The following is a 27,122-nucleotide window of genomic DNA, read 5'->3' as shown; positions in this document are numbered from 1 at the left end:
CACTGTCCCGCTGAGCCCTGCTCACTGAGGACGGGGCTCGCAGCAAAGTCTCCTACTTCCTGACGTGCCAGCTCAGCGCCTCGTACCCAGCAGTGGTTCAGTAAATGGTCAAACCCCACTCTTCACTGGGCTTGTGGCTCAGGACAAGCTTGTGGCTCAGGGCAAGCTCAAAAGGCCCCGAGAGACCACGGGAAGGGGAGCTAAGACCCGGACGGAGGAGACGGGGTCTCCCAGGTGTCACAAGCCTCGTGTCCCAGCTAGGTCGCTCCTGCCTTTCTCTGGACTCTGGCCATGGAAGGGACCTTCCCTCCCTCCCTGGTGTGCCCTCTGTGAGGCGCTGCGGGGCTCTGAGTGCTGGCTCCCCTTCCACCAGGAGGAGGTCCTTCCAGGCGTGAAGAGCCAGGGCTGGGGCACGGCAGGCCCCAGGAAGGGCAAAGAGAGCCTTGGCTGAGACCCAGGAGTGGAGGGGACCCCAAAGTAGAGCCTCAGGATAGGAAAGACCCTTGGGCCCATTGGCGCAAGCATTGTCCCGGCGTGTGTGAGAAACCCAGGCTCCCGGCAGCCCCCCCGCCGCCCCCACCCAAAGACCCGGTTCTGGAGGGCGGGCGGGCGTCAGGCTGGGAGTTTCAGGCTTAACACAAGCCCCAGTGACTCTGACACCTGCCCGGGGCAGGAACTCCCTCGGCAGCATCCTGACGGGTCTGTCTGCAGGTCCTGCGACAGGAGTCACTCCCTCCAGAGGGGATCTGTGCCGACTCAGGCACGGGGCGGTTACCCCTTCTATGACTTGCCTGTCACCCTCGCCCACTCGCTGGCCCTCGTTTATTAACTGCCTGCCCGCCCGCCCGCTCGCTCGCTCACTCGACCCCTGCCCAGGCCCCCAGCTGCAGGCCGAGGGGACGGTGACGAGGACCCCCCCACTGGAGGCGGGGGAGGAGGCAGAGGAATAAGAACCCCAGCTCTGGAGTGTGGGGGGGCTGGGGGAGGCTCCCGGGTAGGCTGACATCCAGAAGGTGGGGATGAGTGGGCTGGGTGGGAAGAGGATGCAGCATTCCGAACGTGGGAACACAAAGGCCTGGCAACCAGAGCAGCAGCGAGGCCTTCGCGGGAGGAAGGTGGGCGCCGGAGCCTGCAGAGCGGGCTCAGCCACATGCTGATGAAAGACCCTACCCCGGCTCAAGGGTCTGGCTCCACCCTGGAGGCAGTAGGGAGCCACGGAAGGATTCAGAGCAAGAAGGGATGGGGTTGGAGCTGCCCCTCCAAAGCGGTCCTGGCATCCAGCAGGAGGGCGCTCCTGTGTCTGTTCCTTCTGCGACAGGTCCCAGACCCCTCTCTGCAGCGCGGCCCCAGGGCAGTATCCAGATGTTAGGGGGCTGGCATGGGTGCCCACCTGGCCGTGGGCTGAATAATCATTTGTTGTTGGGCCCAGCCCTGTAGGTAGATAAGCCTCTACTCCCAGGGCCGGCTCCCCTCCCCCCCCCAGGCTGCCTGTCTGTACCCAGCCAGCTCAGCAGGAAGCTGGCCATAACCCAGGACAATTAGTGCTTGTGACTTTGTACCCAACACAGAGCACGCTTGGGGACCAGAAGTTGGAACAAAGATCCTGGAGGCGGTTTGAGGCCTTCCCTGTCACCTGTGCCCGACCACAGCCCAGCTCTGTGGCTTCCGTGGGCTCCTGGCCCAGAGCTCTGCCTGCTGGGGCCACAGGCCTCTCCTCGGCCTGGGAGAATAGACACCAGCCTCAACCCCCCTCTCACGTGTCTGCCCCCACCCACCCCAAAGCCTGTCCCAGTGAAGGGCTCAGAAGGTCACCACCCACATCTCAGAGTGACTCAACCCCCTGTGAGAGGCAGCCTTGGCGCCGCCAGATTTGCTGTGTGACTCTAAGCAGGTCTCTGGCCCTCTCTGGGCCTTAGTTTCCCCATCTGCGCCCTGCATGGATGGCTTCAGACTCTAAGGCCCATCCAGCCCTGGGGCCAGCAGCAGGTGGGGGCTTGCTCCCTTGTTCCCATCACGGCAGCTCCCCTGCCTGTTTGCTCCTGGGTGGGCCCCGCCCCATGGGGCCTGGCCCAGATGAGGTAATGTCCCAGGACTCAGGGCTCAGCGCGCAGAGGTCGAGGAACCCACAAAGCCGCATTGTCTCTGAGCCCCGGGGCACCCCCAGCAGAGCGTGTAACAGGCAAGGTGGAGGACAGCCGGGCTGGCTCCGCTGGGGCGCCTGGGGCAAGGCCTGGGACCCTCTGGAATCTCCGCTTCCCCGGGCCCAAAAGAGGGGCAGCGATCCGTCCCTGAGAGGACCGCAGGGGAGGACGGCTGGGCACTGCTCCGTCCGCTCCACGAGTGGCTCTGCCTCAACCACATGTGGGGCACGGTGGGGTAGGCACTAGGCCGGGGCGGACCTGCAGGGGCCCTGCCTGCACCCCGCGCTGGGCCTCCTCTGCTCACAAAGATACCTGACCTGTACCAAGCTGCCCAGGGCCCACGTGGGCCGGTGGGAGGCAAAGGGGACAAGCCCAGTCCCCTGCCGGAGCTGCGGGGGTCGCTCGGGCTCTGGTCAAACATCGGTCCAGTCCCGGCACCAAATGGATGCCAGCTGGGCCTCTGTAGGCCTCAGGTTTCTCACCTGTGAAGTGGGCCCACCCTGCTTCAGGGCTGCTGTGAAGCCTGACTAAAGCCACGATGCAGGGGGGTGAGGGCCAGCGAGGTGCCCGGCCCTCGATGGGTGCTCCACAAATGTGAGGTGACAAAGGACGTGACCCCTTCTGCTCGTGGGGGAAAGAGGGGACCGACATGGAGGACCAGAAAATACCTAGAATGTCGTGGGTCAGGCCCAGGGAGGCCAGGACTGTCAGCCAGATGTGATGGTTGGGGGAGCTCAGGGAAGGGGAGTGACTGGCCCAAGGTCTCCTGTCCCACGGTAGGGGCCTGCTGGCATCGCCTGGGCCCAAGGAGGAGTTGGGAGGCCCAGAGATGCACCCTGACCAGGCCTGGCTGGTGACAGCGAGATCAGGCCAGCTGTGCAGACTGCAGAGGACAGAGAGCCCATGTTCCCATGTACTGGGCAGCCAGCCCGCCTCTGCTCTCTTCTAAAGGGCCTGTAACGGGGGACTGGGAGCAACACTCACTCTGGCCTCCCTGTGCTGTCATGAAGAGGAGACGGGGCAGCACTGAGCCAGCTCAACTCCAGGACCTTGACATCTGAGGAGCTCCTGGCTCTTCCCCCAGGCTGCGCTGCTCAGCCCCAGCACTGCCGACATTCCGAGCCAGGCGATGCCCTGTTGCAAGGGCTGTGCACTGCACACAGCACGTTTAATGGCGTCCCTGGCTTCTACCCACCAGACGCCAATAGTCCCCTCCCAGTCACAAACATTTAAAAAAATCCTCCAAACAGTGACAAATGGCCCAAGCGAGGCAAACTCCGCTTGGCTGAAAAGCACTGCCCCCCACCCCACCCCGGTCCATTACAGAGCCAGGCCAGGGTCAGAGACGGCAGGACAGTGGTGGGGGAAGCTCCGGCCTGGCCGCTGTGGAACCTGAGCCACAGGCTGAATCCCCGCATGCTCACCAGCGTGGCTGGAGTTTCCTCGTTCATCAGACAGAGGTCCGGCCTTAGCCCAAGTGGCTGCCCGTTTTTCCAGTTTGGCGGCACAAAGCCGACTACCTTTTCAGATCAGCCAGGCGTCTCGCTGCTCTGGTCCTGTCTCAGCCTAGTTTCCCCTAGCTCCCCCTGTCGCTGGGGCATCCGACAGCCCTCAGGCTTACCCTGAATGTCACTGGGTAACCTGGTGTGGTGCTGCGCCCCGTGGGGACCAGCGGGCTGGGTCCTCTTCTCTGGACCTGTTCTCTGTTTGTAATACAGGGCGCCCATTCCCACACTCCCTGCCTACAGGAGTCAGGGGCCAGCTGAGCCAGCAGGCCAGGGTGCTTGGGGACAGCTGGGACCCTCATACCCGGGAAGGTGCTGGAGCATGGCCCTCCACCTCCCCTAGAAAGCAGGAATGCGCTTGACCCAAGCAATGCAGCCCTGTTTGCAGAATGTGCTGTGTGAGCTCAGGGCTCAGGAAGCACGAGGCTGGGGTGGGGGTGGCAGGCTGCCTGGAGGTGAGGGGGTGAGACCGGCCCGCTGCCAGAACACAGCTGCAAGGGGGAGGGGAAGCCCTGTGGCTCTTAGACCAGAGCTGGGGTCCCATGAGGAGGGCTCAAAGACAGGGCAGGGAGAGAGTTCACTACTGAGTGCCCTGCCCCCACATGGCTTCCTTTACTCTTCAGAGCAGCCCTGCCAAATACATGAGGAAATTCCCATTTTTCAGACAAGGAAACTGAGGCCGAAAAAGATTCAGTATCTTTGCTCCGGGTCACAGTGCAGGTGGCAGAGCTAGGGCTCGGTCCCGGCTGCTGGCACTGCCCAGACTGGTGCCTGACACCCCCATGGTCACAAGGATGACCCCACCAGGCACAGCCTACCCCGGCCCCATAAGAGCTGAGGGCAGGTCACTGCAGAGCTGGGCAGGGGCGGCGGGCAGCCGAGGGCGGGCCCAGGGATTACCGGCAAAGGAACTGCTCCTGAGACAGGTCCGGGCCCAGCTGGCCCGCGGGCAGGGAGGTAGGCTGAGCGGGCAGGCCCTCGACAAGGTGACACTCGGCCAGGGTTGGGCGCACGGGAGCCTCTGGCCACCTGCCCAGGCTGGGGGGAGGGCACTCCACAGCAAGAACAAGGAGGTCAGGGTCACCCATTCTTTCCCACGAAGGGGTCTGACCCTCTGTGGCGTCCGGCACATCTCTGCAGACACTGCTGTGTTCCCCAGGGCAGGGAGGCGGTGAGCAGGGACCCCTGCTTCCAGCTGTCCCGCCCATGCTTCGGGCTCTGGCCTCATTTCAAGCTGAAGTGTGGGGGGAGGCCGCACACCGCACCCTCCCCTGCCCGGGGCCTGGGGTTTATAATTTCTTGTTATTGCCAGAAGCTGCGTAACTCCCCTTAGCGCACGGAACGCTTTTATAACCATTGTCTCCTCTAATTTCATCCTCAAACAACCTCGTGAGGCATCATTATGGCCACGAGGCACTGGAGGCTCTGACAGGTGGGGCCACGTGCCCAAGCCCCACCGTGGGTCGGCAGGGTGAGCCCCCGTGGGCAGCACCGGGGCCGCCCCGATGGCAGGTGCAGTCTCAGCCAGGGCCATCAGGCACCAAGGATCTTGGCCTCCTGGTCTGTGCCAACTTCTCATTACTGGCGGATAGGTTCAGCCGCTGACTTGGCGGAATGCCTTTGGGCAAGTCACAGCCTCCCTGAGGCCTCAGTTTCCCCGTCTGCCCCATGGGAACTTGGTCAAGGCCCCTTCCAGCTTGGGCATTCCAGGCCCCATGAAGCTGCGGGGCTGCAGATTCTGAGGCCCCCGATCACACCGGGGAGCAGAGGGCTGGTGGGGGAACAGGCAGTGAGGGGCAGGAGCCAACCTCCAAGGGAGGGAGCCGAGCAGCCCCCGGGGCCGCGTTCTCCACCCAGTCCTTCCTGCCTCCCACTTCCAGGGAGCTCCGCAAGCTCTGAGCAGACTTACACTTGAGACTTCCCTACCGAGAAGACGCACTGGACAGGGGCGAGGCCAGTCCCGGGTTCAGATCCTGCTCAGCATGGACAAGCCCACTCCCTGCGTCTTCATCCCACACCAGGCACGCGCATGGGGGCTGAGCCACGCGACGCGTGTAAAGCACCCACTGAGCTCACGGCAAGGGTGCAGTGGGGGTGGGCCCGGAGGCTCTCTGATGTGCTGCCCACGGGCCAGAGGCTTCTGGAAGTCACCTTTCAAAAGACACCTCTCCTACACTCTGGACCTCTCCAGCTGAGCTGTCTGCCCCGGGAGTCCATTCTCGGTGCTAATTACACGGCGGGCAGCGCGCTGGGTGAGCGTGGGGCTTGGGGTCAACCCACCAGGGAGACCACATAAAAATGTCCCAACAGCCACAGACTCGCCGCCGGGAGAGCTCATAGCCACTTGAAAGGGCTCAGCTGGGATGGGTGGGCATACCTGACGAATACCGACAAATTACAGGCACAGAAGCCCAGCCCCTTGTTAACTAGCCTGGCGTCGCCCCTTCTCCGGGGATCGTGTTTGGATCACAGTCCGGAAGCCCAAGGAAATCTGACCTGTCAGAAGCTGGGGCTCAGCCAGGGACTCTGGTGCTGGCCCCCACTCCCCACCTGGACAGGTGCCTCAATTCCTCATCTGTAAAATGCGAACAACTGCCCTATCCCCCTATGGGTCGTCATGCGGAGTAAATAAATTAACCACGTCAAGTGTCTAGAATGGGGCTGACCCAAGCCAAATTCTGGGAAAGTATCCGCTGTTGTCATGCATACTGATCCGTTCTCTCTGGGGACCGTGCTGCATGCAGTCGGTGCCAAGCGACAGGTGGGTGGAAGGAGGGCTCCTCCTGCCCCCAAACACGGGATCAAATGCAGGGTGTGTGAGTGCAAGAGCCCAGCCACAGTGGCCCATCTGTCCTTCTTCGGGACCAATGAGATCCTGGAGCCCAGAGACAGGAGGAGATGAGCTCAGAGACACAGCAAAGCCCTGCTAAAAACCCAAGTTCACCATGATCCCTCCACCTCTGCTCCACGGCGTCCTTCCCGAGAAAGCCCTTTCGACCCTGCTCTCCCTCCTCAAATTTATTTCAACTCTGCAGCCATCGAGGAAGCCTTCCCTGACCTCAGCCCGAGGAAGCTGCCTCTGCCAGAGCCCGATCCTAAAACCGGTGGGTGGACATCGTACAGAGACAGATTCCGGCTTAAGCCCCAAAAAATAACTTCCTGGGAGTCAGAGCTCTCCAGATAGGATGTGAGCTGTGGGAGCCTGGGTGGTGAGCCCCCTGTCACTGGAGGCATGCAAGCAAAGACAGGTAATCAATGTGGCCTGGGGTGCTGGGAAATCACACATGATACAGCCCCATGCGTCGGCTCCAGCACCGACTCAGCCCTTAACTGTTTATCTTATCTCTGACCATCGGAGGCAGTGTCCTGTCCCTCTTCGAGGTCAGGCGGAGGTCAGGTGACCACTCGGCAGGAGGCTCTAGGATGACTGGACTCTCTGTGCCCGGCACAGGGCTCCGTCCCCAGCGGACAGGAGCTCCAAGTGTCTGTTGACCCACTGAGTGACCGCTTGTTCATTCCTGACCAGCCAGCTCACCTTGAGGTGCCCCAGGTGCATACGGGCGCGCTCGCACATGTGCAGGAAGTACTTGACGTTACTCTCGTCCACGATGATGTACACGGCCACCTTCCTCTTGAAGCCGGCATCCAGCAGGTCCTTGAAGATGTCCACGTCGGTGAACATGTCCATGACCACGGCTATCACCTGGGAGCATGAAGAGACCAGAGCTGTTGGGGGTGCGGCCGCGGCGACAGGTGGCGCGGCAATGGGGACAGGTGCCCCGGCAGGACGCACAGCCCTCCCACACCCACCACCCTCTCTGGGCGCCCCTGCTAGCCCTGCCCCCACCCCAAGCCTCAGCACTGGGACTGGGCAGCGATGGGCTGGGGGCCTCTCTGGTCCCGAAGTTCTAGGGTTCAACGCTTTGGGTACAAGATTCTCAATCAGTGGCCCAGAATGGACCCTGGGGCTGCGGGACTGGAGAAGCACATTCGGCACACCCACCGTCCCTGTAATACAAGACGCCAGAAAGCAAAGCCCCGTGTCCTGGCCAATGAGGCCCGAGGAGGGAGGAGACAGTGCCTGTGAACCAGGCAGTGTCTGCATCCCAGGGTGGGGAGTGTGTGGGGGGCCAGCCCCCGGGGCAACCTGCGATCCTCGCGGGTATCAGGGCTGAGCATGGGGGTGCCCCGTGTGGTCCCTTCCTGGCTCGCGTCCCTGAGCCAGAGCAGCCCACACCATCACTGCCACCTACCACCCTGGGACGCCAAGTGGAACCGGATGTGTCAACAGCCAGAAAGGCAGCAGGTGGCACGGGCATTCCTGAGGTCACCTGTTCGTCCCCGGGCTGGCACGGACTTGGCCAGGCTTTCCACGACTACCTCTCCTGTCTGAACGGAGCCCAAACTGGCACGTGTGTTCTATTATGTGACAACATCTGTCCCCGCAACAGCAGACCTCCAGCCTTCTGGACCTGGCTCAGGGTGGGGCTCCAGAGGTCAGAGTGCATCTACCCCAAGCCCTAGCCCCACGTGGGCAGTGACAGGCGTAGCGGAAGAACAGGGTGGTTGGGATGAGCTCATCTGCCTTGGGGTTAATCAGCAGATTCCTGGGACGGCCGGGGCTCAGTGACCATCTCTGGCCCTCTCTCTCATCACCCCCCCCATCCTACTGGGCAGCCGAGGGGAGCTCATGGGACTGGGGCCTGAGGCTGACAACTAACACAGACATCCAGGCCCTCCAGCCCTTTGAGACCAGTGCGACTGCCCCTTCCAGGGCCCGAGAACCTTCTGGAGAAGACTTAAGAGGCCAGGGACTTGGCCTTACAATGAGCTGGCAGTGGTCAGGCTACCCAGGCCCGCTAGGGAGGCAAGCTCACCCCCACCCCCACCGCAAGGGTGGCCTGACAGGCTCCCCTCACTGGGATCTGTAGGCGCAGAGTGAAGGACAGGCAGCCTGGGACCTGCTGGGGAGGAGTCCGCACACTCCGGGAGCTCACCCAGCTCGCCCCTGCAGGCCCATGAGGGCTTGTCCCTGCCCTGCCTTGGACACGATCTGTGTGACCCCAAGCAAGACACCTAGCTTCTCTGGGCCCAGCTTTCTCTGGGTCCAAGGGGGCAGGGGAGCTGCAGGACCAGCAGGGCTCCGGCACGGCCGAGGCCCAGGACTGACTCTGTTCTCTGGGGGACAACCCCTCACTGACTCTGGGTATCTGAGGCGCCGTTTCAGGTGGGGCAGAGGGCGTGGGTACAGTCTCTGCAGGGGCTAGGACAAGCAGGGGGAAGCCAACGGAGGTGCTTTCTGACCCAAAGTGAGACAGGGGTCTTGATAGGAAGTGACCTCCCCATCCCAGGAGGTGTTTAAGGAAAGGCCAGAGATTGCTTGATGAGGAGGTGGCGAGGAGGCTGGGGGCACAGATGAGACGCAAGGACGGCTGGGTGGGCTCACAACGGCCTTGGATTTCACCAGTTGAGCGTGAGGAGACCTTGAGGTGGGGTGGGGGGGTAGCAGGGACTTCCTCGCATGGGACCCCACAGCCCCAGAGCCAGCCCTGGGAACCCCTTGGATAAGGTGGTCCTGGAGGCAAACAGCTTCACGTGCCACCCTGGGAAGGGCGCAGCCGACACGTTTCTCCTTGGAGGCAGACATCACATCACCCCCTGCTCCCTTGTCACTGCCGTTTCCCACCAGATTGGTCAGGACTGCTTCCAGGCCCCGCCTGCCATGGCAGATGGGGACTTGCCCTGGGCCTGGGCTAGGGGACGTGCCCCAGCAGGACCCACTCCTCGTGTGTCCTTCCCCACGTCTCCCTCTGGCAGGTAGGGTACTGGATCCAGGCATCGTCTGCTGGATCACTGGACTGGACCTGTTGGGGCCTGCCCCCCAGTGGTGGATCCCTCCCATGGGGTCCCGGGGCTGAGCGCTGGCTCTCCCCAGGCACTGGGTTCGGGGCCAGGGGGTGGTCAAAGGAGGGCTTCTAACAGGTGCCAGCTGATACTGGGAGTGGGGAGGGGTGCTTGGCGCTCCCTAGGCACTGGGATGATGCTAGGGGAGGGGGCGTGGTGCTCCCCATGGAGGCTCCGCAGCTTGTCCAGTCTGAGCCACAGAGGTTTCTTGGAGGTCCCCCCATCCTGCATGCTGTTCCCCATTCTGTACATGGGAGAGCTGGGGCCAGACACCCGAGGCTAGACGCGAGTCTCGCGCCCCACCCAGAATGCCTTCTGCTCAAAACAGAGAGCCAGTCCAGGGCCCTTGGGCTGCGGGATGGTGTAACGTTCAGCCCTCAAACACGTGTTGAGGTAGCGGTTGCTGTTCCCATTTTACAGATGAGGAAACTGAGGCACGGAGGGATTCACTCCCTTGCCTAATTATCGTTTGGGTGGCCCAGTTTGCCTGTGACACTGGGACTTCATCCAGGGGAGAGCCCCATTCGAAGCCAGCATGCGGCCTGGTCTAAGGCAGGCCTCGGGGAGCTGCTGCCGACTGAGAATGCGACCGAATGGTCTGGGTAACAGGACTGAGGGAAGCCCGGGACTAGCTACGGCCCCTCTCTTGGGCCCCTGGTTTCAGGATCTGCCCAAATGTGGGTGTCCGCCTGGCTCACTGCTATGGTCCCTCCAGCCCACACGTCGTAGCCGGAGCACAAAGCTGCTGGCCCCACCTCGAGGGATACAGCAGCTGCCCCCTGCAGCCCCAGCTCCCACAGACCCTGTAGGGGCCCCGGGCAAGGCCACGGCCAAAGCCGTGGAGACGGTGGAGGGGTGGCTGGAATCGAGACTTCCCTTGCCCCCCGTGTGTTAAGACACTGCACTGGGCAAGAGGCAGGGGGCCTGGGTCCCAGCTTCAAAGCTCGCGCCTCACGACCACAGGAACCAGCGTGTCCGTGTGAGCAGCCGGACCCACTGCCCGGTTGCCGGGGGTGGAGTCGCAGGCACATGCACATCCCGTATCCCGGGCCTGGCGTCACTGGGGAACCGAGGGGGCAGCGCCCGCCCCACAACACAGAACCCACACAGAACGCACCGGCCAGCTCCCAGGGGAAGAAAGGTCTCCAGGGGTCCCCATGGGTCTTACTGATGGGCAAGTCTTTTCTTGAAGGCACAGAACCAGAAGGGGCCAGACACCCGTGACAACCATCCCGGGTCTCGGCCCCAAAGGGCAGCACGGCGGGGGGGGGGGTCTGGATGATAACCAGGGGGACCAGGAGGATGGCTGTGTCCCAGAGCGGGGCCAGCCGTGCAGTATAGACGCTGGGGAGGCTGCAACGGAGGCGAACACGGCAGGGCTCGGTACAGGCACTGGGCTTGAGAGCACTTTAGACCCAAATGTCCCCGTGGCTCTCTGGGGGTGCAGGACAGGCAAGCTCCCAAAATATGTTTCTCCGGTGGTCCCCCACGCCCCCTTTTCCCAAGCCTTCCCCAACCCAATCTCTGGCACAGCCTCCCACGCCCCCACCATGAGCACTGCCATCGTCCAGGTGGTTACTGGGGGGACTTGAACAAGGGGGGGCAGCGTCTGAGCCGCCAAGGAGCAGCAGCCCCCCACCCGTGGCTGCAGCCTCCAACAGACACAGCCCGAAGCCTTGTAATGCCTACTGCTGGTGCTGGTGGCACAGGCGCGAGGTGCCGGTGTCCCCCGCCCCCATCCCTTTTGGCCCGCCGCAGCCATCTGAGCCCCTGGGCGAGTGCAGAGGGGGCCCAGAGCTGGAGCTCTGGGCTCCAAGCCAGGCTCCAGCCCTGCGTGAGCTGTGTCTCTCTCTGCATCTGTCTCCTCATCTGTAAAACGGGGAAGGTGGATGCGAGGCCCAAGGCTGGAGCTGCCGAGGGATCCCTGACTCCCTAGGCCCTGCCCAGGTGCCCCGTCTGGCTTGTCTGGGCCAGTTGGAGCGTCTTGCGGTGCCCACCGCCGCCCCGCCTCCCTCTGCCCCACTGGCCTCGGCAGGCAGACACCCGGCCGGCAGCACCCAGCACCGCTGTTCTGCGGATTCCCCGTGACCACAGAACCCACTCTTGGAGCGGAAGTGTGCTCACAGGCCCAGTGGGTAGAGCAGGTCTGTGGAAGCCCTGGGGGAGGAAGGGCAGGGGTGAGACGGCGCAGGGGTGAGATGGTGCAGGGGTTCCACATGCAGCTGGAAGACCGCTGGCCGTGGGCCCAGCCTTGGCGACAACATCTCTCCCTGGGGGGCCCTGACCCCGCTGACTCACCCCTGAAACACTGGGCCTGGAGCCATTCTCCCAGCTGCTCTCTGCCATTTGGGCACACACCACGTCTCCAGTTCTGGAAATGCCGCGGCAACCGGCCGCGTGGCATGCCGTCTCCTGAAGGCCTGGACTCTGAGAGTCGGGTCAGGGTCCAGCAGGTCCCCACCTGGAGCTCCCTCTGTAACACCTGCCCCACCCTCCCTGGACACGCAGCTGCGTGGAGGAGGCTGAGAGAGGGAGAGGCAGCCCTGGTCTCTCCCTTCGAAGGGCTCCAGAGCAGACCGGGGAGACAGACACAACCCCCCCACCCTGGTGCCCAGAAGCAGCTATGGAAACGGCACAAGCACGCAAGCCCCTGGCCCTCCATGGGCCTCGTGTCACCACCTGCAAAGTGTCACAGGGGAAGACAGCCTCAGAGCTCTGGGTCTGTCATGCTAAGGCCCTGATGGACACCCAGATGGTGGCGGCATGAGCTGCAGACTGTCCTGGGAAGACGTGTGACCCCGGGCAAGAGCCTTAGTCTCCTCAGGGGGCGGTAACAATGCCCACCTGCCCAGCTGTTGGCGGGCAGAGGGAATTAACGCAGGTACAGAGCCAGCTCAGGGCCTGAGAGCCTGTGCTCGGCAGGTGCCACTTTCTTGCCTCATCACACCGACTGGAGTCCTGACCCACCTGACCCATGGCACCCTCTGGGATGGACAGGCCAGGAATCATCACTCACCGTCTTCTCCACTCCCCTCTGTGCCAGCTGGAAGGCTGGTGCCACCTGGTAACTCACGGGGACGACATGGAGAATGCTGCGGGCTGTTCTAAGGTTTCGAACAATGGCCATCCACACCCTGGGTTCAACTTCCACTTCCGGCCATGGCAGAATAACAGAGCCTATGCTAACCTTACTGCCTTAACCATAAAACAAAACAAAACAAAACTCACCAAAGAAATAGGCAAAATCTATGAAACCCTCGCCAACGAGACTGCAGCAAGCACAGTGTTCCTTGAGAGAAGAGAAACAGGTGAGATCGGCCCCAGGATTGCCTCAGCAACTTCCGAGCCACAGCATGGGGACGGGCCCTGGTGGAGTCCAGCAGTCTCCCTGAGTTGCGGAGACAGGGTGTGCTCAGAGCACGGTCGCCAGAATTTTCAGGACAGAATGCTGGAGGAGAGAGGGCTGCAGGGAGCGGACACCAGACACCTACACAGGGTGTCCCTTTGAGCCTTCAGCTGGTGACTGAGCATCACATGCATGGAGGAAACCACCCAGGCTGGGACAAAACTGCTGGAAAAAGGCAGCTGGAACGGTCACCGCTGCTCACACAGGACGCAGGCGTCATTTCCATTCCCCTCGGCTAGACTGCAGACCCCTCTAAGACTCAGGGCCTGCAGGAGAGTCCTCAGAAGGGTATTACCTGAGTAATGGGCAAATAAACCCTAGACCAGAGGTCAAGAAACTTTTTCTGTAAAGGCCACATAGTAAATACTTCAGGCTTTGCAGGCCATATGGCTCTGACACACTTGACTGCTGTGATTGCATATGGACCACAGTCCAAATCCTAGCCTGGGCTAAATCTGCTCTGGTCCCACCTAATAAAGCTTAAAAAACACCAAACTGAACCCCAAGATGTGAAACTAGCAACAATTAAGATGAAAAAGACACTGGATGGGATGAATAACAGATTAGACACCACAGAAGAAAAGATGAGTGAACTTGAAGACACATCATAGAAATAGTAATCCAAAATGACCCATGGAAGGGGACTGACAAACCGGGATCGGCTCGGGGCAGGGGGTCCACCTAGAGGGTCTAGGATACACAAAATTGGAGTCTCAAAAGGTGCCGAGGTGGAGAAGGGGTGGAGAAGACAGAAACATGCTTGAAAAAATAATTCCATAATTTTTCCACATTTGAAGAAAACTATCCATCCAAGGTCAGGGAAGTTCAGAGAGTTCCAAGCAGAACAGACAAGAAGAAAACATCACCAAGGCACATCAAAATCACATTATTTAAAGCTCACGATAAAGAGAAATTCTGAAAAGCAGCCCGAGGGGCAAAGACCATTACATAATGAAGAAGAGAGAAAAACAGACTTTTGTACAGTATCACCACAAGCCGCAAGCCGGGGAACACGGGAGCAACATCTTTAAGGCACTAAATGCAAAAACAGTTATCCTAGAATTCTCTACCCAGGGAAAATAGCTTTCCAAACCAAAAAGGAAACAAGGACTTTTTCAGACCTACAGATGCTGAGAGAATTCATCCCCGGGCAGACCTGGATGGCCGTTATCACCCCCCCCACCCGTTCACGTGGAGGGGCTGAGACTCCAGAGGACGACAGCTGTCTGCCTGGTGGAGGCACAGGCTGCCCCTCCCTCACTGGAAGGGCAGAGTTGCTCTCCTACCCCCCCCACCCTACACCCTCTGCCTCCTGCCAGGCCCTGAGCTGGCTCTGTACTGCAGTGCCCCAGTCTCCCATGTCCTCGACATGGCCCTGCACCCCCCTCCCCTGGTGCTAGCAGGATAAAGGAGACTGAAAGGCCTAGAAGGTTCTCCAGGCACTGGGGAGGGCTCCTAGGAGCCCCACTGTGGGGGGCGCTCCTCCTGACTTCTGGCACTCTCCAAACCAGTGTGCCCAATCCTCTGGTTCCAGAGGTCTGTCACTGAGGGAACAGCCTGGTCCTGCCTCCCAGGGAGGGAGTCTGTGTAGGTCATAACACCTGCTGACCCAAGCCAGGGTCGGGAGAACCAGGCCAGCTTTCTTTTTTTTTTTTTTTTTAAAGATTTTATTTATTTATTTGACAGACAGAGAGACAGCCAGCGAGAGAGGGAACACAGCAGGGGGAGTGGGAGAGGAAGAAGCAGGTTCCCAGTGGAAGAGCCTGATGTGGGGCTCGATCCCATAACGCCGGGATCACGCCCTGAGCCGAAGGCAGACGCTTAACAATTGCACCACCCAGGCCAGCTTTCTGACACTCACGCAGGTGTCCCTTTTCCAGGGACTAAGGAGAGGCAGCAAGGACCGCTCCCATTTTCCAGAGAGGAAGTCCCTGTCCCAGAGCCACACGGTCAGCTGGTGGCAGAAGCCTCCTGCTTTGGGCTCTTCCCCTGGCAAGGGATCCTGTGTACATTCTAGCTGACTCCACCTGCCGCCCCCGCCCCCCGGAGCCCACCCTGGGTCCTGAAACAAACTCTTGACCATCAGCTCTGCCCAGAAGGTAAATGGCCCTGGGCCTCCTGGCTCTGCCATTCTTTCCCCAGGTGGCCCACGGCATGGCCTCAGCTTCTCTTCTCGGCAACATGGGGGGATGCATTGGGTAACCTGCGTCTCTCCCCTCTGACATTCATCAACCCTGGCGCCTTCCCCACCCTCTGGACTATTAAAACAGAAGCCTCATTAAGGCCAATTAAAGGAGGCTCGGGCCTCCTGAGTGCCAAATGGCTGCAGCAGGATGGGGTCAAGAGGTGCATACTGGTCACGCCCAGAGCCCTCTGTCCAGGGGCCCGGCCCAGCCCAGCCCAGCAGCATGGGCCCTGCCCTGAGTCTCCAGCCTTCCCCAGATAGACATCAGCCTCCTCCCCAAGGCTCAGGAATGCTGCAGGGGAGAGGGGCCGACAGAGTGTGGGGGAGGGCCGTCAGGTGACCGGGGCTGTGCCTGTGGATGAGCTGAGAGGACAGGTCCCGCCCCCTTCCCACCGGCCCCAAGGGGCCTCCGAGTCCTGTGAGCTTCCAGGCCTGCAGGCATAACGTCCAGCCCACCAGACCCCCACACAGTCATCAGTGAACCGCACCAGCTGAGAATTTTCAACACGGAATATCTCAGACTCATGAATTCGAAAGCCTGTAAAACCTCGGGTTTGCTGGGGTCCAGGAGTGACAGGCGCTGTGGTGTCACTGAGCATCTTAATCCCCCAGGAAGACTGGCCTGGAAAGGACTTGCCCAAGGTCACACTGCAAGCCAGAGAAAGCCTGAGGCCACTCATCTCTGCTGCATTCCAGGAAGCCCCTGCTTGAACTCCTCCAGGACGGGGAGCTCACCACTTTGCAACCCAGACTATTCCCAGAGCGAGGCTGTCAGGAGAGAGCGGAGGATGAAGGCGGGGAGGAGAGAACTTGCATTTACGAAATGCTGGCTCCGTGCCAGACGCCACACTGTACTCTCGCCACAACACTGAGGCGGGTGCTGGCATCACCATGGCAACGAGGAGGCAGGAACCGAGGGTCAGAGGGGCGAAGTGACTATCCTGGGGTCGCATGGCTGGGTGACAGCAGAACTGAGACTTGGCCATCGGTCTGGGTGGTTTGGAAGCCCCTCTTCCCACCGCCCTGCACTGTATTTAGCCTGGGGAGATGTCTAAGCCTGGAGAGCATTTGGAAGCCACAAAGGAAGGAGGCTAGTGCAGCCCACGCAGGCCGGAGCCTGCCAGGACACAGGGCAGGGTCCTGGTGTGGAGGGGACGCCCTGCCCCTCGCTCAGCATCGTCGGATCACTCAGGAGCTCGTGGGCGCTCCCAAGTCTTACTGTTGCAAGACAAGTGCCCAATCCCCATTTTGCAGATGAAGACACTGAGGTCCAAGGCCACGCAGCAAGGGGGTGGCTGAGCCGGACAGGAGAGCCAGGGGTCTGTGAGAGGACTGGCCCCTCTCTGCTGGCCTAGGGAGAGGGCTCTTGGCCTCAGGATGAGCCTGCCAAACCCAGGAAACCAGGAGTGCCATGCAGGCCCGCCAGACCAGAGACCCTCATGTGAAGGCCAGCGGGCCCACTCTTAGCACCCTAAGCTCAGGATCCTCATCTGGGACAGGGGTACGACGACAGGCCCCACCTCACAGGTCACAGGAGGGAGGGCTGTGCCAGCCGCAGGGAGGCTGCCTGCCCCAGCACTGGCTGCGGGAGGCTGGCAGCAGCGTGCGCAGGGCTGAGGCACCGGCCCTCCTCCTGGCAGAGCAGCCCCTGGCTCTCCTCAAACTCTCAATTAAGATGCAAACGCCGCTGGGTAGGAAGCCTTTGGAGAGGCCGGAGCTGACACCTGGGATGATGTTATCAGATCGTTCCCCACCTGCAGGCCCCGGCCCTGGGCCTGGGCTGGGAATCGCAGGGGCAGGCAGGTGGCCCCTCCCTGGCTTCGCGCCGTGCTGTGAGCCTGGGCTCCTTCTGGGCTCCAGCCCGTGCCCACGTGCTCCGTGGGCCTTACCCTGGGGCCTCCAGGGGACAGCCTCGGGGCCACCGAGCTCAGGGGAGATGAGAGCCCTCCCTCCTGCTCCAGCGTCGGGACCCGCAGGGGGCTCAGCTTCGGGGCGCCCTGTTCTCCCCAGTCCCGGTGTGGTCAGCCTTCTCCCCGCCCCCCCACTCCCCTCCTCCAGGGAGAGCCCAGTGTTTGGGAGCCTGATGGGGACAAGGAGCCTCATGAAAGGGCTTTTACTGTCCTGAGTCAAGCTGGGGGCAGCAGCAAGGCGCCAATGCTCCCATGAGGGGCAGGGCCCAGAGAATACAGCCAAGATGCCGCTTCCCCCACCCCGCCCCGGGGTAAAGGGGCTCAGAGCCCGGAGACCTAGGTTCTGAGCCCAGCTCCTCCAAGACGCCAGCCCTCCCTGAGCTCCGCCAAGCCTCGGTTCCTCATCTGCACGGAGCAGGCAACACCTCCTTCGGGCAGCTCCTGGGAGGACAACAGAGCAGGTAAAGTGCCCGCTCAGCAGCTGGCATAGAGCTGGCATTTAATGAATGCCTCATTAAGCTGCTTTTATTCTCTGGAGCCCAGCCGCGAGCCAGGACGTCAGCGTGTGAAGGCAAGGGGCGGACAGAAAATATCTTGGGCTTAATCAGACATCGTGAAACCTGGTTCCAGTCTCTTCCTGCTGTGCAGCCTGAGGCAAGAAACTGAACTGCTCTGGGTCTCCGTTCCCAAGCCCAGGCCCGGCAGGCAGGAGAAGTGGGTTCTAGTCCAACCTTGCACACACACTCTCCCTTGTGCTCCCTCCGTGTCCTCACCTGTACAGGGTTCACCCCTGCCCCAGGGACCTTCCCCAGACTGTCTGGGGTTGGTGAAGGGATCCCGCTAGAGGCCTGCTGAGGACCCTGCCCCCATGTCGTCTGGGGGGAGGGGCACTCCCTCCCCAGCCCCCTCTGGGACCCAGCCCAGCCTCACCCCTCTCTCTCGGAGGCTGCAGACAAGCAAGGCTGGGGCTCATCCCTCCTAGGCATGATGCTACAGGCCCGGACTCTGGTATGCAGTTGGAACCCCGAAGCAGGTTTTTCTCCAGGTAAATCACTGGTCCCCGGGGGCGAGGGGGGGGTCTGTCTCAGAGACTTAGAGCCCACTGGGACTGGAAGACAGCTCACAGAGTACAAGCTGTCTGCTCAGGGCCATACAGCCAGTTCGGTGAGACCCAGGACCCACTGGTCTCTTGTCCCAGCAGAGTCCAGAATCGTAGGGCAAAGGAACCCTTAACAACCTTCATGCCTGTACCCATTTTACAGATGAGATGACTGGGGCTCAGAGAAGAGCTGGGGCTCGTCCCGGGTCTCCCAGCGGTGGAGGCAGAGCAGGGACTTGGGCTCCTGGTACCGTGGCCCACTAGTTTCGTTCTAGTGTTTTGGGAAAGGGGGGCAGTTCAGCAGCCTTGACGGGAACACAGCCGCTCCCTGGCGGCCACGCTCGGGCGGGCTGAGTGTGTACTGTGTCACTTCCCTGCCCCAGGGTCTGCCCGCCGTGCTGACAGGCCAGGCAGGGGAGGAGCTGGCGGGCCGGGCACCCTGAGTCAGCACCAGCAGCCCCAGCCCAGGGGCCCCGGTGGGCAGGGGGTCAGTGTTTGGGCCAGGCAAGCGGACAGTGGGCTCCCCATCCCAGGTCTGGGGAGGGGGGAGTGTTTTCCCCACCTTGCTCCTGGGGGGGCCAGAAGAGGATGCGGGGGCGAAGAGAAAGAGGTGATTCAAGGGGAGCAATAAGGCAGGGAGAGCTCCTGGTGGCAACGGGCGGGCAGGCCAGGCAAAGCACCTCGTCAGCATCCGCTGTCAGCATCCGTCAGCGGCAGGGCCCGGCGCAAGCAGCCGGAGCGGGGCGGATGGGAGGGTTGCAGGCAGTGTGGCTGAGCTGCCCCTCCCTGCCCTGCCTGTCACTGTGTTCTGTCAAGGCCAGGATGGGCAGGGGACCCGTCCTGGAGTCTAAGGACAACACGGGCCTGGTCCCCACCCCTGTACCCAAGAACTAGCTGGGTGACATCGGCGGGGACGAACCAGTCGGGCCTCAGTTTCTACATCTGGAAAATGGGCAGATCCCACTACCTGAAATTATAAAGTGCCTCGCACTCAAAACCCAGTAGCTATTGTCATTACTGCCCGCCCACGCGCACACACACCGTGCTGGCCTCGGGTCCCTGGACGGAGGTGACAGGGAAGCACAAAGGATGGGAAGCTGGGGCGTGGCTCACCATGGCGCCGTGGGGTGTGAACCAGTCCCTGTTCTCCGTGCTCTCGTCTGAAAGACCCCAGACCCTCCTGCTGGGTCTGGGAGGCTCCCTGCCGTCCGAGGGTAGCCGGCAGTCTCAGCAGTGGGCCCCCACTGTCAGAGGGATCGGGCGGCCATGCCAGCTGGTCAGGGGGCCCCGCCGACTGTGGTACCACCCAGACCAGGGCTCCAAGCCGAGATGGACCTCCCCCTGGCCTTGTCACCTTAGACAGGCGACGCCAACAAACTGGTGGGGCTTTTGTGGGGAGCAAATGAAGTTACAAGAGACCCGCAGGACTGCATGGGGTGGCTGGGTCTCAGCCCTCCCACAGACATGTGGGGAGGATGCCCTGATGCCCAGCCTGGCCCCGGGTGCCCCTATCTGGCCCCATCACTGGGCCAGGCCATCAGTCTTTCCTGTCTGGGCGAGATTAGACTCTCTGGCTGTTCCCATGCCGAGCAGGGATCTGGTGTCGGCCTCCTTCCTACTCCCGGCGGGGAGGAGAGGGATGAGGAAGGGGAACCCTGGAACAGCAGGTCAAGCCCCACCCCGGGCCTCAGTTTCCCCATTTTTAAAAAGTGGGTCATGGGATCCCAACAGGCCCTCCCAGAGGACTGGGTTCCATGACCTCAAGTCATACACGTCAGCCGCACCTGTCTACCCCACGGCAGGTGTGGGGCGTATTCTTCAGCCCAAGAGCTACGAAGGCCCCCTCCTCCTCCCACTTTCCCTCCTCTTCCTGCAACTCTTCCTCACTCCGGTCACCTGATTCCATTTTCACAACAGCCAAAGACGCAGCTCCGTACTCAACACCACTTTATACACCCGAAACCCGAACCCCCAAGCTGCCTGGGATCAGGCCAAGAGCCAGGCTCCGAGACACAGGCTATCCCACTCTGCCAGCCCCCTCAGGGGACAGGCACCCCACGTTTCTAGAAACCTGACCCAAGGCCACCTTGTCAGCTCCCAACCCACTTCTGATTTCTCTGCCTAAGCGTTTCCCCAGGCTCTGTCGGCCAGGAGGGTCCGCAAAACCAGCATTCTGGGCTCCTGCGATTTGCTGCCCCGCTCCGGGCCTGGCGAAGGGCTAGACTCTGCTAGAAATACCTCCCCAGCACAGACACTGCTGATCACACCACCCTCTACCGAGGTCAGACCTGGCCTCAGAACCTTTCTCAACACAGCTCGCTTGGGCAGGCTTTACCACTCAGGTCGGGTTGTGCTCCGAAACCACGGAAAGGCACGTCCCCTCATCAGGAAGACGCACCAGCTGGTGGCCTGGCTCGGCAAGTGGCGAGCACCCCTTCTCAGGATGTGTGTCGGCGTATGGCTGAGAATGACCACCCACACCAGGGATACCGCCCGTCACCGCCAGGGTCGAGAAGCAGCAACGCTCGAGATCCCTTCACTGGCAAAATTCAACCCAGGTGGCCAACCCTCAGTAGACTTCACTACGCTTCCGCCCAAGGACCATCCCCGCCCCCCGCATCCCAGCCTGGGAAGGTTCTGCCATGACAAAGTTCACAAAGAGGCTCAGAGAGGGTGAGCAAGTCCCTCTCCATTGCCCAGCACAGCTCGGAAACAGACACATTTGAACTCGGACCTCCAGGCCAGCCTCAGAAGGACCCAGGCTACTTCTTAGTCTCAGTTCATCCTCCACCACCCCAGACTCTCTCCACCACCCCAGAAAAGCAACACCAGTGTTTCATGGTGTGTGTGAGAGTTTCCTGCTTCTCAGGTGTGAATCAGAACCACCTTGAGGGACAGTAAGTGAGAGAAAACCCCGAGATTCCTCCCCGCCCCACCCCATCACAGCACTTTCTTCTGGGGAAGCCGCTTGCCGGGTCTGGGGGCATCAGAACGCGCCTGCCCCCCAACAAGGCACAAAGGCCCTTTGAGATGGGGCAGCCCATCGTCACCCACCGGAGGACCCAGGGACCCTATCGCTGTGCAAAGACACTGAGGAAGCCCAGGAGGGCGGGGGAGGAGGCAGCCTGGGCGGCAGCAGAGACAACCACGGGGCACGGTGTCGGGGTCTCCATGCTGGTGCGCTGAGTGAACGCACATGGAGAGGGCAGAGGTGTTGGGGGCCGGCCTCCCCGCAGGGGACCCCTGCCCAGCAGCTGGCTCACCTTCTGGGCCTGGCTAATCATCTTTCTCACCACCTCTTTGATGTGGGCCTGCCCATCGATGGGGGGCTGCATGTAGACGCTGGCCCGGGTCACCCCACGATAGGCAATGGTGTCGGGCCAGCCCAGGTCCAGCTGGGGGATGGATCGGTCGGACTTCTGGGGCCAGTACTCCAGAGAGGGCAGTGGCTCAGCCTCGGGGGGGTCCCCATCTGCCCTGCTGGCCTCCTCGCTGTCGCCAACACCATCGTCCTCAGGCCCCCGGGGCCGGCTGGCAGTCCTCGGGTCCTCGGAGCCCGGGTCATACACCTCAATGGTCTCCAGGATGCGCTTGAGCTCCAGCTCCGACAGGAAGTCCCGAATGTTCTCCCGCTTCAGCACCTCGTAGAAAGCCTCCCTGCCGCGGGCCACCAGGGCCTCCAGGGCCAGCCGCTGCTCCTCGCTGTAGAAGAACTCGGGCTTGGACTCACTGGAGCGCCAGTTGACGTGGCTGTCGTCCAGACACTGCACCTGGGAGAAGGCCATGTTGCCACTGCCCCGACGCCCGCGCCGGGTGGGCGGGCGACACAGCACTCGGCAAGGTCCGGCTCCGAATTCCGGCCCGACTCCGGCACGGCGCTCTCCGGGGCTCCACCAGCGCCTCGGCAGCTCTGTCCATAGGGAGCCTGCGGGAGAGCCCAAGTGAACGCAGAGGTCAGGTCAGGGTGCAGGCGGGACCGGGGAGGGGCGACAGGGCGACAGGGCGGGGGTGGGGCGGCAGTGGGCGAGACGGCTGGGCGGGACCCACGCCTGGGCGCGGTGTGCCTCTGTCAGTAGGGGCCGGGGGACCCACGTCCCGGAGGAACTGTGGAGCTGCCTAAAGTCCTAGGCAACTTCTGGGAGGAACCTGGGCAGGCAGGGAACTTCCCAGAAGTTTCCAAGAGTGGGAGGCAGGGCGCAACTCGGGTGGCCTCTGGCCCAGCTCGGCGGCGCCCCGCATTCCGACGGCTTCCGGGACCGGAGAGGGGGTCTTAAAAAATCTGCAGGCGCCACGATCGGCAATCCGAGAGGCCTGCCCGGAGGAGGCTCGGGGAAGCGCGGCTGGCGGGGGCCGCGGGCCGGGACTCACTTACCGGGCGGGCGCGGGGCAGAGCCGGCAAGGAGAGCCGCGCGGGCGGAGCGGAGCGCACCGGCGGCGGCGGGCTGGTGACTAATGCCTCCCCGCCCACCCCGCCGCCGCCACCTGCGGTCACGTGCCGCCCTGAGGGCGGGGCCGGAAGCTGATTCACCCCCCCTACCAACCCCCGAGGGACACCGGCGTCCGGTGGTTGTGCGCTGCTTCCCGCGCTGAATTCTGGAAAGCGCAGGGACCAAAGTCCAACAGCTCCTGGAACACTGCAACCCAGAGAGGGACAGTGTTCTTACTGAGAACGCACAGCAAGTCAGCAACCTTTGCACCCCTCCTCCCCCTGACTCCGGGGCCTGTTGGTAACCTTGGTCCAACCCTACCGGTGTCCAGTTTCCCAGGTGAATCAGGAAGTCTGTGCAGATACCCAGCTGTCTAGTTGTGGAAGTAGAGTTAAGGTACAGGCCTGGGAGGCCCCAAGGCAAGGATAGAGCACCCTCTGACCCAAACTCAGGAAGGAGCCTTTACAGAGCCTGGTGTGCGGAGAGCAGATAGATACCCAGTTCTTAGCCCTGCTCCCTGCTGGGAGGGGTACCCCCCCAGGACTGGTCCCACATGACGAGCTGCGCCCACCTGAACCCTGGGATGGGGCGAGCCAGAGAGGGCTGCTGTGGGCTGGAGTCAGCCCAACTCTTGTGTGCACCCCCCCATCTTCCCCACCCCACTCAGCCACAGAGGAGAGGCAGGCAGTCAGAGGGGGCAAGCACTGCCCTGGGAGCCCTGAAGCCTGATTTCCATAGCCTCACTGCCACCAAAGACCCCGAACAAGAGTCTTGGGGCCTCAGCTTCTCCTTTTGCTCTTACGACTGCACAGAGGCCCTGGGGCTCATGAAGGGAATCCTGGCTTTTTGGGGCTGAAAGGCACGAAGCCCTCCAGCCTTGCAGTTACCTGCCCGTATTTACAGATACACAGGAAATTGTTAGAAACAACAACAACAACGCACCAACAGAGAGGTCACAGGCAGTCTCCCAGTTTCTGCCCGTGGAATCACCTTGTAGAACCATAGTACAACAATACGCAAGCCAGAAAATGGACCTCAGTGCAATCCAGAACTTGGTCAGATTTCACCAGGTTACGTGTGTGTGTGCGCACGCGCGTGTGTGCAACCTTACCACATGAGTAGATTTGTGTGGCCACCACCACTGCAATTAGGGTGCAGAACTGTTCCACCATCACCCAAACCTCCGTGCGCACAGCTCCATCCCTAACCCCTGCAACCATGAAATCTGTTCTCCATCTCTGCAATGTTGTTATTTCAAAAACCAAATGGAAAGTACAGCATATAAGCTTTAGGGGTTAGCTTTTTCTCCCACTCAGCGTAATTCTCTGGCAAGTCATCCAGGTCGTCGTGCATATCTGTAGCTTGTTCGTTTCGATTGCTGCCTAGTATTCACGGCATGGATGGACCAGAGTTTCTTCAACCATCTCTCCTGTTGAAGGACAATGGGTTGTTTGCAGTTTGGGGCTATTATGAATTTAGCTGCTATGCATATTCATAAGCATGTTATACATATTCATTTGTATATATGTTGTATTGTGTATATTTCACATTCCTACCAATAACATATGAGTGATCAGGTTTCTCCACATCCTTGGCAACATTTTATGTTGTCACAATTTTTTTATTTTAGCTGCACTGATAGGTGTGTAATAATCTCTTCCTATGGTGTTAATTTGCATTTTCCTATTGACTAATGATATAAAACATATTTTCGTGTGCTTATTTGCCAGCTGTCTGTCTTCTTCAGTGAAATGCCTGTTCATGTGTTTTGCCCATTTTCTAAGTGGATTGTTTGGTGTTTCCTGTTGAGTTTTGAGAGGTCTTTATCCTTTTTTTTTTTTCTTTTTTAAGAGAGAAAGAGAGTGGGGCGCCTGGGTGGCACAGCGGTTAAGCGTCTGCCTTCAGCTCAGGGCATGATCCCGGCGTTGTGGGATCGAGCCCCACATCAGGCTCCTCTGCTATGAGCCTGCTTCTTCCTCTCCCACTCCCCCTGCTTGTGTTCCCTCTCTCGCTGGCTGTCTCTATCTCTGTCAAATAAATAAAATCCTTTAAAAAAAAAAAAAAGAGAGAGAAAGAGAGTGAGTGAAAGTGTGAGCACAGATGGGAGGGGTGGAGAGGAGGGGCAGAGGGAGAAAGACAGAGAGAATCTCAAGCAGGCTCCACGCCCAGCACAGAGCCCGACATGGGGCTCTATCCCACAACCCCAACCAAGATCATGATCCGGGCCGAAACCCAGAGTCAGACACCTAACCAACTGAGCCACCCAGGCCAGGCCACCCCCCTCTTATATATTCTAAATACAAGGTCTTTGTCAGGTCTATGGTCTGCACATATTTTCTGCTGTTCTGTAACTTCTTTAAAAAAATATAGAATACAATACTACTAACTATAATCACTATGGTGTACATAGATCTCCAGAATGTATTCATCTTATATTTGGAATATTGCCCCTTTCCTTCCACCCCATCCCCACCCCACCCCTTTCCCTCCAGCCCCGTCATTCTACTCTCTTTTTCTGAGTTCAACTTTTTTGGATTCCACTTATAAGTGAGATCATATGGTATTTGTCTTTCTCTCTCTGACTCACTTCACTTAGCGTAGTGCCCTCAAGGTCCACCAATGTTGTCACAAATGGTAGGATTTTCTTCTTTCTCAGGGCTGAATAATGTGTGTGTGTGTGTGTGTGTGTGCACACGTGCATGCACAGATATCTCCTCAAGGTAGTGATTTCATTTCCTTAAGATATAAACTAAGATGTGGCATTGCTGNAAAATGGTAGGATTTTCTTCTTTCTCAGGGCTGAATAATGTGTGTGTGTGTGTGTGTGTGTGTGCACACGTGCATGCACAGATATCTCCTCAAGGTAGTGATTTCATTTCCTTAAGATATAAACTAAGATGTGGCATTGCTGGATTAAATGGTAGTTCTATTTTTAGTTCTTTGAGAAATCTCCCTACTGTTTTTCGTAGTAGCTCCACTGTTATATGTTCCTACCAGTAGCACACCTGCACGCACAAAAGGATCCCCTTTCCTCTACGTCCTTGCCAACACATGTGATCTCCTGTCTTTTTGATGATAGCCATTCTAACAGGTGTGTGGTGATATTTCATTGTGGTTTTGGTTTGCATACTCCAGATGACTGGTGACGTCAAGCACTTTTTCGTGCACCTGTTGGCCATTTGTATGTCTCCTTTGGAAAAATGTCTATTCAGATCTTCTACCCACTTTTTAATTGGATTTTGTTTGGGGTTTTTTTGGGGGGGGGTTTGCTATTGAGTTGTATGAGTTCTTTATATATTTTGGCTATTAACCCCTTATCAGATAAATGACTCGCAAATATTTCTTCCAAATTCATAGGTTGCCTTCTCATTTTCTCGATGGTTTCCTTTGCTGCGCAGAAGTTTTTATTTTTTTTATTTTTTTATTTTTATTTTTTTTTAAAAGATTTTATTTATTTATTCGACAGAGATAGAGACAGCCAGCGAGAGAGGGAACACAAGCAGGGGGAGTGGGAGAGGAAGAAGCAGGCTCATAGCGGAAGAGCCTGNCTAAAGCAGTCAGAAAGATTGAGTTTATTCCTAGATGGAATGGCAAAATACCATACCAAAGTGCAGACCACAGCTTTCCACAGCTCTCTATCAACTCACAAAATTATCAAAACCAATAATGACCCCCAAATGCCTTTGTTAATGTTATTATCACCTTCTGTTTCATCAGCAAACCAAATTCTGTTCATAGATATCATTCACTGATGTACTGTTATCATGTCAGCCCACACTGGATTTAGAAAATACCCAATTGAAGTTTTTTTTGGTTTTTTTTTTTGTTTTTTTGTTTTTAAAGATTTTATTTATTTATTTGACAGAGATAGAGACAGCCAGAGAGAGAGGAAACACAAGCAGAAGAGTGGGAGAGGAAGAAGCAGGCTCATAGCAGAGGAGCCTGATGTGGGGCTCGATCCCACAATGCCGGGATNGTCGATGGTTTCCTTTGCTGCGCAGAAGTTTTTATTTTTTTTATTTTTTTATTTTTATTTTTTTTTTAAGATTTTATTTATTTATCTGACAGAGACAGAGACAGCCAGCGAGAGAGGGAACACAAGCAGGGGGAGTGGGAGAGGAAGAAGCAGGCTCATAGCGGAAGAGCCTGATGTGGGGCTCGATCCCATAACGCCAGGATCACGCCCTGAGCCGAAGGCAGACGCTTAACCGCTGTGCCACCCAGGCGCCCCTGCGCAGAAGTTTTTAATCTATTGTAGTACCATTTGGGTTTTTTTTTTCTTTTGGTGTCAAATTAAAAAAAATCATTGCCAAGATCAGTGTTAAGGAGCTTACCCCCTCCCCATGTTTTCTTCTAGGAGTTTTACATTGAAATCCTTAGTCCATTTTGAGTTGGTTTTTACGTATGGTTTGAGATAGTAGTCCAGTTTCGTTGTTTTGCATGCCGCTGTCCCATTTTCCCAGCACCATTTATTGAAGAGACTGTCTTTTCCCTGTTGTATATTCTTTTTTTTTTTTTTTTTTTTTTTTTTTTTTTTTTTTTTTC

General features: G+C 59.2%; 2 protein-coding genes across 3 annotated transcripts in view; one reads left to right on the top strand and one right to left on the bottom strand.

The window, feature by feature from the left end:
- The window catches only part of FAM83G (family with sequence similarity 83 member G), a 30,978-nt gene extending 9,008 nt beyond the window's left edge, over nt 1-21,970 (bottom strand). For both annotated transcript variants that reach the window (XM_002923116.3, XM_034647441.1), the window contains exons 1-2: nt 21,414-21,970; nt 7,182-7,349 (exon numbers count right to left, since the gene is read on the bottom strand). In XM_002923116.3, coding sequence (XP_002923162.1) covers nt 7,182-7,349; nt 21,414-21,935 — 690 coding nt within the window. In that variant the 5' untranslated portion in view covers nt 21,936-21,970. The remainder of the gene's footprint in view (nt 1-7,181; nt 7,350-21,413) is intronic.
- The window catches only part of LOC117796997 (sodium/glucose cotransporter 5-like), a 32,072-nt gene continuing 12,204 nt past the window's right edge, over nt 7,255-27,122 (top strand). The window contains exons 1-2 of the mRNA XM_034647288.1: nt 7,255-7,399; nt 21,912-22,103. Of these exons, the coding sequence (XP_034503179.1) occupies nt 7,255-7,399; nt 21,912-22,103 (337 nt within the window). The remainder of the gene's footprint in view (nt 7,400-21,911; nt 22,104-27,122) is intronic.

Source organism: Ailuropoda melanoleuca, chromosome 17 (genome assembly GCF_002007445.2).
Source record: "Ailuropoda melanoleuca isolate Jingjing chromosome 17, ASM200744v2, whole genome shotgun sequence".
NCBI lineage: Eukaryota > Metazoa > Chordata > Mammalia > Carnivora > Ursidae > Ailuropoda > Ailuropoda melanoleuca.
The sequence above is the reverse complement of the archived record's forward strand: the minus strand, read 5'-3'. Positions and strand labels throughout refer to the sequence as shown.